Below are 8,533 nucleotides of genomic sequence, written 5' to 3' on the forward strand. Positions count from 1 at the left end.
CTCCGCACGCACGGCACAGGTGGGCGCCCCACAGGTGTGCATGGATCCCCCCAGCACCTGCACAGGGGGTGCGTGGGTGCCCCCCAAAGCCATAAACCTCCCCCTTCCCACAGCAGTGTGTGGGGGCAGAGGCGGGCACCCCCTGGCCCCTGCGGGCACCAACCAAAGAGTGTCAGCCCATGGAGGATCCCTCTCTGGCACCCCCCCCATCCCGTGTCCCCCCCCAGCCGGGGTGGGGGGACTCCGTGCACCCCACAGCTGGGCCAAGACACCCTGGGGCGATGGGGGGGGGGGGGGGGGGTGCGGGCGACCACAGAGGAACTTTGGGTTCAGTTTGGGTTTTTTTTTTCTAATAAAGATGTGAAAGCGAGCAGAGTGCAGTGCTGGGTGCCTGCGGGGCACTGGGGGCCTGTGGTGTTTGTAGGGGGAAGTTCTTGGGGTGCCCCTGGTCCTGTGGGCAGAGAGAACAGGGGGTGTCCCTTGCCCAGAGCAGGTTGAGAGTTCTGAGGGTGCTCTTTCTGACGGGTGGGTTGGAGGAGTTCATGGGATGCCGCTTCTTCCAGGTAGATTGGTGATCCATGGGGTACTCCTTCTCCTGGGCAAGCTGGGTGTTCATGGGGTGCTCCTTCTTCCAGGAGGGCTAGGGGTCCACGGGGGTGCCCCTCCTCCTGGACAGACTGAAAGTTCCCAAAGGGGTCCTTCTTCCAAACAGCTTGGGGGGCCATGGGGTGCCCCTTCTTCCAGGCAGGTTGAGGATCTATGGGGTGACCCTTCTTCCAACTAGACTTGAGGTCCATGTGGTGGCCCTTCTCCCAGGAAGGTTAGGGGTCCACGGGGTGCTCCTTCCTGTGGGGGTCCACGACACCCCTTCTACCCGTCCCTACCCCTAGCTGGCAGTGTCGAGCGTCTGAAACTTCTGCCGCAGGTCCCTGACGAGGCCGTGGCGCAGCGGCTCAGGGCTGCCAGGGGGCTCCGGGCAGCGCCGCCGGTATTCCTCGGATGCCTGGTAGGCTTTGCAGCGCTCCACCACCGCCTTCAGACAGATCTTCTCCCGCGTGGTGGGCGAGCGGATCTGTACGTAGGCCGGGGGCTCCGGCAGCCGCTCCAGCACCAGCACCCGCTGCCCGGGACCCAGAGGGGCTTCGGCCGCCACCCACAGCGCCCCGTCACTGCTGTACCGTGCTGGTGCCGGGTTTGGGGTGTCGGAGCCCCCGGTGGCCTCGGCGCTGCGGCTCCGGCCGCTGCCCCTCTCTTTCCCGGCCGGGCGCCCACCACGGCTGGGACCCTCGGGCGCTGAGCGGCTTCGGCTCACCGGCGGCGGCCGCGGGGCACCGAAACGGGCACGGAGTTCCTGCACGTCGGGCCAGGCGAAGGGCTCGGCCCCCACGGGGCTCGAGGGGCTGCGGGGGGCACGAGGGGACGGGGAGGCCACCAGCGCCTCGTCCCGCGGCACAGCCACCGAAGAGGTGCTGGGGAGGGGGTCTCTGTCCTCCTGCGGCGGCAGCGCGGGGCGGCGGGTGCCTGCGTGGCGGCTCTTGATGCGGAGGCTGTACTGTCGTGCCAGCTGGTACACCTTGGTGCCCAGGTGAGGGGGTGTCAGCAGCAGCTGCGGGGGTGGCCCCGGGGGTGATGCCGTGGTGCCCACATCATCTTCCTCTAGGATGAGCAGCGGCTCAGGGGGCTGCGCCCCATTCTCCTGGCAGGGCTCTGGTGCCTCGGGCTGGGTGGGGGGCTCAGGGCTCTCAGGGGGCCGTGGGAGCCCATTTAGGCGGCACACGGAGCTCCGCACCAGCCCCTTGGGGATGAAGGAGAGGCTTTCGCGGCGGCGCACCCCGAAACCGGCATCGCGGTGTTCGGCGTGGCCATAGTAGCTCTTGATCTTGTCGAGGAGCAGGCGGTCCCGGTTGGAGAGCAGTGATTCCCGGCGGGCTCTGGTGAAGGGCTCGGGCGAGGGAATGGCACTGCGGGACCCCCCGGGGTCCCCAGATTCGAGTGGGGGGCCCCCATCCAGGCTGAGGGTGCTGCCACCATGGCTGGGTGTGCGTCCTAGGGGACCCTCCAGTGCCAGGCTGCTCCTTCGGGACAAGCTGCTGCCGCCACCAAACCGCTCAGCGATGACGCTGGCCTGATCCAACACTGAGGGTGGCAGGATGCTGGCGGCACCTTCCCCCTCCTCCTCTTCCTCCTCCTCGCTGCTCAGCACCTGCAAATCCTCCACAGCGTGCTCCTGTTCCCTGTCCCCACTGGGCAGCGCCAGGGTCCCCACCAGGGACGGAGATTTGGGGACCTTGGTGTGCTCCCCAGTACTGCTGTTAGGGGGGTGAGTGCTGGATCCCTGGGTGCCCCCGGGTGAGGGCCGGGGGCTTATACTGACCTTCTCACAGCTCCCAGGCCCCCAGCTGCTCGGCCTCTTGGGTCCCTCCAGCACCCACGGGTGTCCCCCAGCCTTGGAGAGACAAATGTGGGGAGTCATGAGCTGGGTGGGCACCCAGGTGCTCCGAACAGGATAAATCCCAGCCAAGCCATGGGAGGGAGCACTGGGAGCAACACAGAGTGCCCTGGAATGTGAGATGTCCTGGTAGTGATGTGGTGTACTCCACGAATGATGTGGGAGTGCCCCAGAAGTGATCTGAGGTGCTCTGCATTCCCTCCCTGGGGTTCAAAGGGCTGGTCTGGGTACCTGCTCCTTCTGGGGCTCCAACAGCAGATCCCCAGGCCCCGGCAGCTCTTCCTGGCAGTCCTTGCCCAAGGACTCCTCTTCCTCCTCCTCCTCCTCCTCCTCCTCCTCCTCCTCTTCCTCCGCCACCATGCCCTCAGCAACTGCCCAGGCTCTGGGGTGCTGGGGGGGCTCCCCCACTTCCAGGAGCGCCCCGTCGCTGCCGGTGTTCTGTGTGGGGGTGAGCACCGGGCTCAGCACCCCGTGCCAGGGCTGGAGGCACCACACCCACCACACCCGGCCTTACCTTCAACCCTGCCAGCCAGGATAGAGAAAAGCAGAGATTAGTGGAGGGAGCACCCAAAATTTACCCCACGGCCCCCAGCCACCCCTCTGCCTGCCACACCAGTGCCACAGTCGTGCCGGCTCACCTTGCTCACTCAAGTGCCACAGGTTGTGCTTGATGGGCTCTGGGGGGAGGGGAGGTGACAGTGGCATCACACCCGTGTTCCCCAACTCATCAGCACCCCGAGCCCCCTGATCCCGTCCACTGTCCGCACCCGACTGCCTGCGCCCCTCATGTCCCTGCAGCCGCTCCAGCAGCGTCTCCGTGTGCCCCTGGTGCTGGAAGGGCTCTGTGGGAACAGGGACAAGGGCACCATCAGCATTCAGTGCCACCCTCCTTGCAGGCATTGGTGTCACCCAGCCACAGCTTGGACCTGCTGAAAGGCTGACGGTGGGGTAGCATGGTGGGAACACATGGGACAGCAGGAACACTGGTGACATGCGGCTCTCACCAGACTGCCGGCGTCCCTGGACTGGCTCAGTGGCAGCGTCACCCGGGGGCTGGGAGGACCAGCTCTTCTTCAGGCGCTCGGGGCTGCAGCGGGGCAGGCGTGGGGGGTCTGTGGGGACAGGGAGTGACACCAGGGGAAATGGGAGGGACAGAGTAGAGCAAAGAGGGAATGGTAGGGCATTGGTAAGCACTTACAGAACAGGTCCATCTCCAGGATGGCTTCCTTAGCCTGGGTGGAGGGAGGATGGAGAGAAATGGGGAAAAGGTGGGGTACAGCTGCGCCCCCTTGCTGTGCCAGGAGGTCCCTGGTGTCACTGAGGTGCCCAACCCCCCACCCTCACCTTTTGGGGAATGGTGGCATGGTGGTTCTCCAGGATGAGCCGCTTGATGTGGTGAGTCCACATGCGCTTCTCCTCCACACTCTTGGCCTGGGGGGCACAGGGAGAGCAGTGGGGTCGAGCAGGGGGCCCCAGGGGATTCCCAGGGTGCCCCCCATCCAATGCCCCCTACCTGCAGGCTGTGCTGCTGCTTGCCATGCTTGTAGTGTGCCAGGCTGAAGCACAGCGAGTCCCGCGTACTCTCAATCAGCATCAGTGAGGAGCACTGCCAGGAGAGGCATCAGCATCCCTGGAACTTCCCACCCCAGCACCCACTGCACTCCCCCATTCCCAGCACTCTCCAGTTCCCCCAACCACAGCACCCACTGTCGTTCCTGGCATCCACCCTATTCCTCCATCCAGGCATTCATGGGAGTCCCTGGCACCCTGGCACCCCACCCGTCACCCTCAGAGTCTCCTGTCCTTATCCCGCACCGGAATGTGGCTCTTGTAGACATAGTGGTCACCGCGGCGCTTGGTGATGAGCAGGGCCTTGTCGAAGAGGAAGAGGGCACGGTCGTGGCGGACCCGCTGTGCCCGAAACGTGCCCTCCAGCACCAGCTCCCCATAGCTTGTCAGGTCTGGGCCCTTCCAGCCCAGCAGCAGTGACTGGATCTCCTGCATGGAAAGGGAGACAAGGGGCATCAGCATCCCTGCCACAGTGCCCATCTCGTGTCACCTGATGCCACCCACTACCCCTCTGGTGTCTCCCTGGTGTCCCCCCGGTGCCCACCTGCTGGCGGATGGCATGTTCGTGCTTGCGCTTCATGTCATTGATGTACCAGGCCACGCAGGTCATGGTGTCAATGGCCTCCAGCACCAGCTCATAGTCGTCCCCTGCCTTGTGCTCAAAGTGCCTGGCAATCTCCTGGATGCAGCATGTGGCATGAGGACACAGGAATGTGCCGTGCCAGGTGCTTGAGCTGCTCCAGGCACCCAAGCCGTGTCCCTGTGCCACCCCTGGCACCCAGGCTAGACCAGATGCCCATAGCCCTTCCCTGTGTCATCCTCGGCTGTGCCAGGCGCCCATGCCACAGCAGGTGCCCACACCATGCCATGCTGGGTGCCAGGCACTCACCTGGAGCAGCAGGTGGTACTTGAGGATCCTCTGGACAGGCTTAAGCAGGTAGGCCCCAAGGGGCAGCGCGTGGCGCAGCCTCTCCTGGCATTCCCGCAGGAACCGTGCCTGGACCTTGCTCCTCATGCACTCGGTCAGTGCTGCCACCGAGCTGCAGGCAGGGAGGGGGCTCAGATCCCTGCCCACCCGTGTGCCCCCTGCCCACCTCCCTGCTCACCCAGCTGTGCCCCCTACCCACCTGGGGTAGTTGTTGCAGTACTGGGTGTAGATGGCAAATTCCTGGCTCTGCAGGTAAGGGGAACACAGAAAGAGCCTGGTATGACCACGGTGTCCCCACTGATGTCCCTACAGTGCTCCCTGTGCCCCTCAGTTTGCTTGCCCTTACCCGGGTGACGAAGCACACAGCCACAGCCACAGGGTCATTGGCACAGCTCTCCAGGTTTTGCAGGAGGGTGCTGGGGGGCACAGAAAGGACAGGGTGACCACAGCCCCCCACACACCCATGGGACAGGGTCGCACTCCTGTCACCTCCCAGTGGCACCCAGTCCCCCACCTGCTGAGCTCGTAGATGTCCTCAATGTTCCCAAAGAGCGCGCTGACCTGCTCTGGTCGCAGCACTGGCTCCTCCGCGTCGATGATCTTGCCCAGGTAACCCTGCCAGGCACCCATGCTGCTGGCACCATTGCACCCCTAGACTCCAAACCATGTCTAAAGGGTGTGCCCCCATGTGCCCCCTGGCACCCACCTCCACGATGCTGCGCAGGTCACGGGCGTAGGTGCGCTCTGACTCCACGATCTCCTGCACCACGCGGTCCAGATAGCTGGGCTTGGCCCCGGGACCCCCAAAAGCTGCCAGGGGGTGCCCACCACGGGCACCCGGCCACCCTCCTGGGGATGCGTTGTTGTTGGCGTTATGGAGCCCCTCGGCCCACGCCTCAGTGGTGGGTGGATCCTCCATGGCACAGCCGGGCTCCGGGCTCAGGGTAGGGCGCTGCGGGCACGCGGGCACCGGCATCCCGGCATCCCCTGGCACTGGTGGGGCACAGGGAGCCTCTGGGGGGGGGAATGGTGGGTTAGGGGGTGCAGAGAGCCTCCAAATATGGTTGGCGTGTGGCACCAAGGGGTGTTACCCTGATGAAGAGTCCTGATGGCCAAACCCTCACTGCCAAGGAGTGCTAGCATCCCCAACCCCAAAAATCCCTGGCTACAGCACAACGGGGTCTCTGCACAGCCCACCCACCAATGCTGAGATTTGGGAGTTCAGACCCCCCTCCTCAACTCAGACCCAGGCACCTTGCTGGGACCAGGTGGGACGAGCGAGCCTCTGCCCCCACCCACCAGGGCCATGCGTCACCGCCGCACCCGTGGGACACCTTCCAGGTGAGCTCAGTGCAGGCTCGCCCTTCCGGACCACCAGTGCCACCGGGATCCTCCCGTGACACCGAAACCGCTCAGTGCCACTAACACGGTTGAGACACCCAGAAAACAGCGGCCAGTGGCAAAGCGTGTGGGAGTGTCAAGGCCACTGAGCCAGGTCACCGCTGCGGGTGACCCTGGGGACAGTGACCTTGAGCTGGGCCACGTGCTGCGCCGGTGGCGTGGCCGCCCGAGCCCCCCAGCACCCCCGGTGCCGGCACCCAACCGGTCCGGCCGGTTCCTGCCGGCGCTTCCCCACACCCACCGTGCCGCGTGGCCACCATCCAGACACCGCCCTCCCCGGGGCTTCCCCGAGCAGACCAGGAGCCCCCCAAAACAGCACTGTGGTGCCTCCTAAGTGGGGTTCGGGCATATGTCCCCAGTGGAGCCACAGCCCAGGATCTCGGGGGCTGGCACATCTGAACCTGCCACGGGCACCTTCTGGGCACCCTGGATCAGGGTGATTTGGGGAACAGCTCCCCCAGCCCCCACATTCCTCAGCCCTACAGGCATGGGGTCACCTCTGCCCTGGGGAGTCACCCAGCCGGTGACAACAGAGACAGTCGACCCCGAGCATCCTTCCCGGCAGTGTCCAACCCCTATCCCACCCTGCCGAGGGAACAAGAGAAGACCCTCAGGTGACACTGGGGGACCAGACAGGGGCTCCCCCACCTAACACCCGGGCCGGGATTTGTGGCTACCGAAGCTCGTCCCCGAAGGCCACCCCCAGCCACCCTAATCCGCTCAGAGCACCGGGATTACGGCACCGGTCCCACGTCACCGGGACCGCGGCCACTCGCCTCGGCCCATCAGCCACCGTCATCCCGGCCCGGTGATCGGGGGGGGTTGATCCTCTTACCCCCGCAGTGTCACCTCGGGGGGCACATGGCCACCCAGAGCCCTCCCGTTCCCGCCTGCTCCGGGTGGGATTAGCTTTGACCTTCACGCCCCCGATCCTGCCCAACCTCGCCACAGAGGAGGGGCGATCCCCCCGGAGTGCCGAACGGGGGCTCTGGTGGGTCCCCAAAATTCCCCGGTGGGGGAAACTGAGGCAGGAGCCGGGTTTGTTGTGCCGAGCCGGGAGGGAGGTGGGATTTTCTCCCCACCGTGGGATCGCCGGCCCCGTTGCACATTCCAGCGAGGGAGTTGGGGCGCGAGGCAACAGCCCACGGCGTTTTCCCAGGATCCCGGCACGGCACGGCACGGCACGCCGGGAGAGGGGCCGCGACGCGCCAGCCCGCCGGAGCCATATAAGGGCAGGCGGTTCACCATTTCCAGGCATTTTCCAGAATCCCAGCGGCCTTGGGAGCGGGGAGGTCGCCGCCGGCTCCAGCGCAGCTGCTGCGGCCGTCGCTCCCGGCCCCGGCTGGCACCGCCGCTGCCCGGCGGGCACGGGCTGGGCGCCGGCGCTCCCGCCCGCGGGGACTCGGGGGGCTCGGCACCACGGGGGTCCCCGTGTCGCGGCATTCCCAGGACAAGGCGGCACCGACCCGCGGGGCTGACAAAGCCTCTTAGTACCCGGCGCCCATGGCGTCGCGCCGCCTAATCCCGAAGGAGGGGCGCAGGACTGCCCCACTCCCCACTGGGACCCCAGTCCAGGGTCACCCCACATGCCACAGGCTGTCCTGCACCCCCGGTTCGGCCTGAGGAACACCCCCAATTCTCTGGGTACCTATCCCCGGGGGTCTCCCAGCACCCCAAGGTCCTATTGTCCCCTGCCCCTCGGGTACCCCAGTATCCCCAGCTCCCACTCCGTGGGGACCGCCAGCTCCTGCCTCACTCCGAGCATCTCTGGACTCACGAATCCTGTCTAACCAGGGCCCGTGGATCCTGCTCCACCGGGATGCAACGGCTCCTGCCCCACTGGGACCCACGGATCCTGCTCCACCGGGACCCACAGATCCTGCCGCGCGGGAACGCAACGGCTCCCGCCGCATGGGAACCCAGGGATCCCACTCCACCGGGATGCAACGACTCCCACTCCACCGGAACCCTCGGCTCCCGCTTCACCGGGATGCAACGGCCCCTGCAGCACCGGGACCCCTGGATCCTGCCCCACCGGGAGGTCCCCGCTGCCGGGGACCCTCGGGACCGCCCCTTCCCGCCCGGCGGGAACACCCGGCTCCCCTCCCGCGGACCCCACGGCCGTGCCCCGTTCCCGTCCGGGCCCGACTCACCGCACTCCGCTACCACCGCCGCCGCCCCGACCC

The 8,533-nt window shown here is 66.3% G+C and overlaps 1 protein-coding gene across 1 annotated transcript; it reads right to left on the bottom strand.

Annotated features, from left to right (window-relative positions):
* Positions 1–411: 411 nt before the first annotated feature.
* On the bottom strand, positions 412–8,525 carry PLEKHG3 (pleckstrin homology and RhoGEF domain containing G3). Its single transcript, XM_062495594.1, has 16 exons — positions 8,501–8,525; positions 5,653–5,960; positions 5,461–5,561; positions 5,293–5,362; positions 5,146–5,192; positions 4,908–5,058; positions 4,563–4,697; positions 4,265–4,447; positions 3,963–4,055; positions 3,794–3,880; positions 3,648–3,681; positions 3,454–3,561; positions 3,088–3,291; positions 2,964–2,971; positions 2,681–2,887; positions 412–2,446 (listed from the first exon to the last, which is right to left on the bottom strand). Exons 2-16 carry the CDS (start codon positions 5,920–5,922, stop codon positions 887–889), a joined length of 3,258 nt encoding a protein of 1,085 aa, XP_062351578.1. The 5' UTR covers positions 5,923–5,960; positions 8,501–8,525; the 3' UTR covers positions 412–886.
* Between the last annotated feature and the right edge of the window lie 8 nt (positions 8,526–8,533).

This window comes from Cinclus cinclus, chromosome 6 (genome assembly GCF_963662255.1).
Source record: "Cinclus cinclus chromosome 6, bCinCin1.1, whole genome shotgun sequence".
Taxonomy (NCBI): domain Eukaryota; kingdom Metazoa; phylum Chordata; class Aves; order Passeriformes; family Cinclidae; genus Cinclus; species Cinclus cinclus.

Bases quoted from the DNA above. Each gene is read 5' to 3' on its own strand.
- PLEKHG3 (XM_062495594.1), bottom strand. From the start codon at position 5,922: ATGCCGGTGCCCGCGTGCCCGCAGCGCCCTACCCTGAGCCCGGAGCCC. The intron at 5,193-5,292 runs GTAAGGGCAAGC...CCTTACCTGCAG, and splicing joins CTGTGTGCTTCGTCACCCGG to AGCCAGGAATTTGCCATCTA. The intron at 3,682-3,793 runs GTGAGGGTGGGG...CCCTCCACCCAG, and splicing joins ATGCCACCATTCCCCAAAAG to GCTAAGGAAGCCATCCTGGA.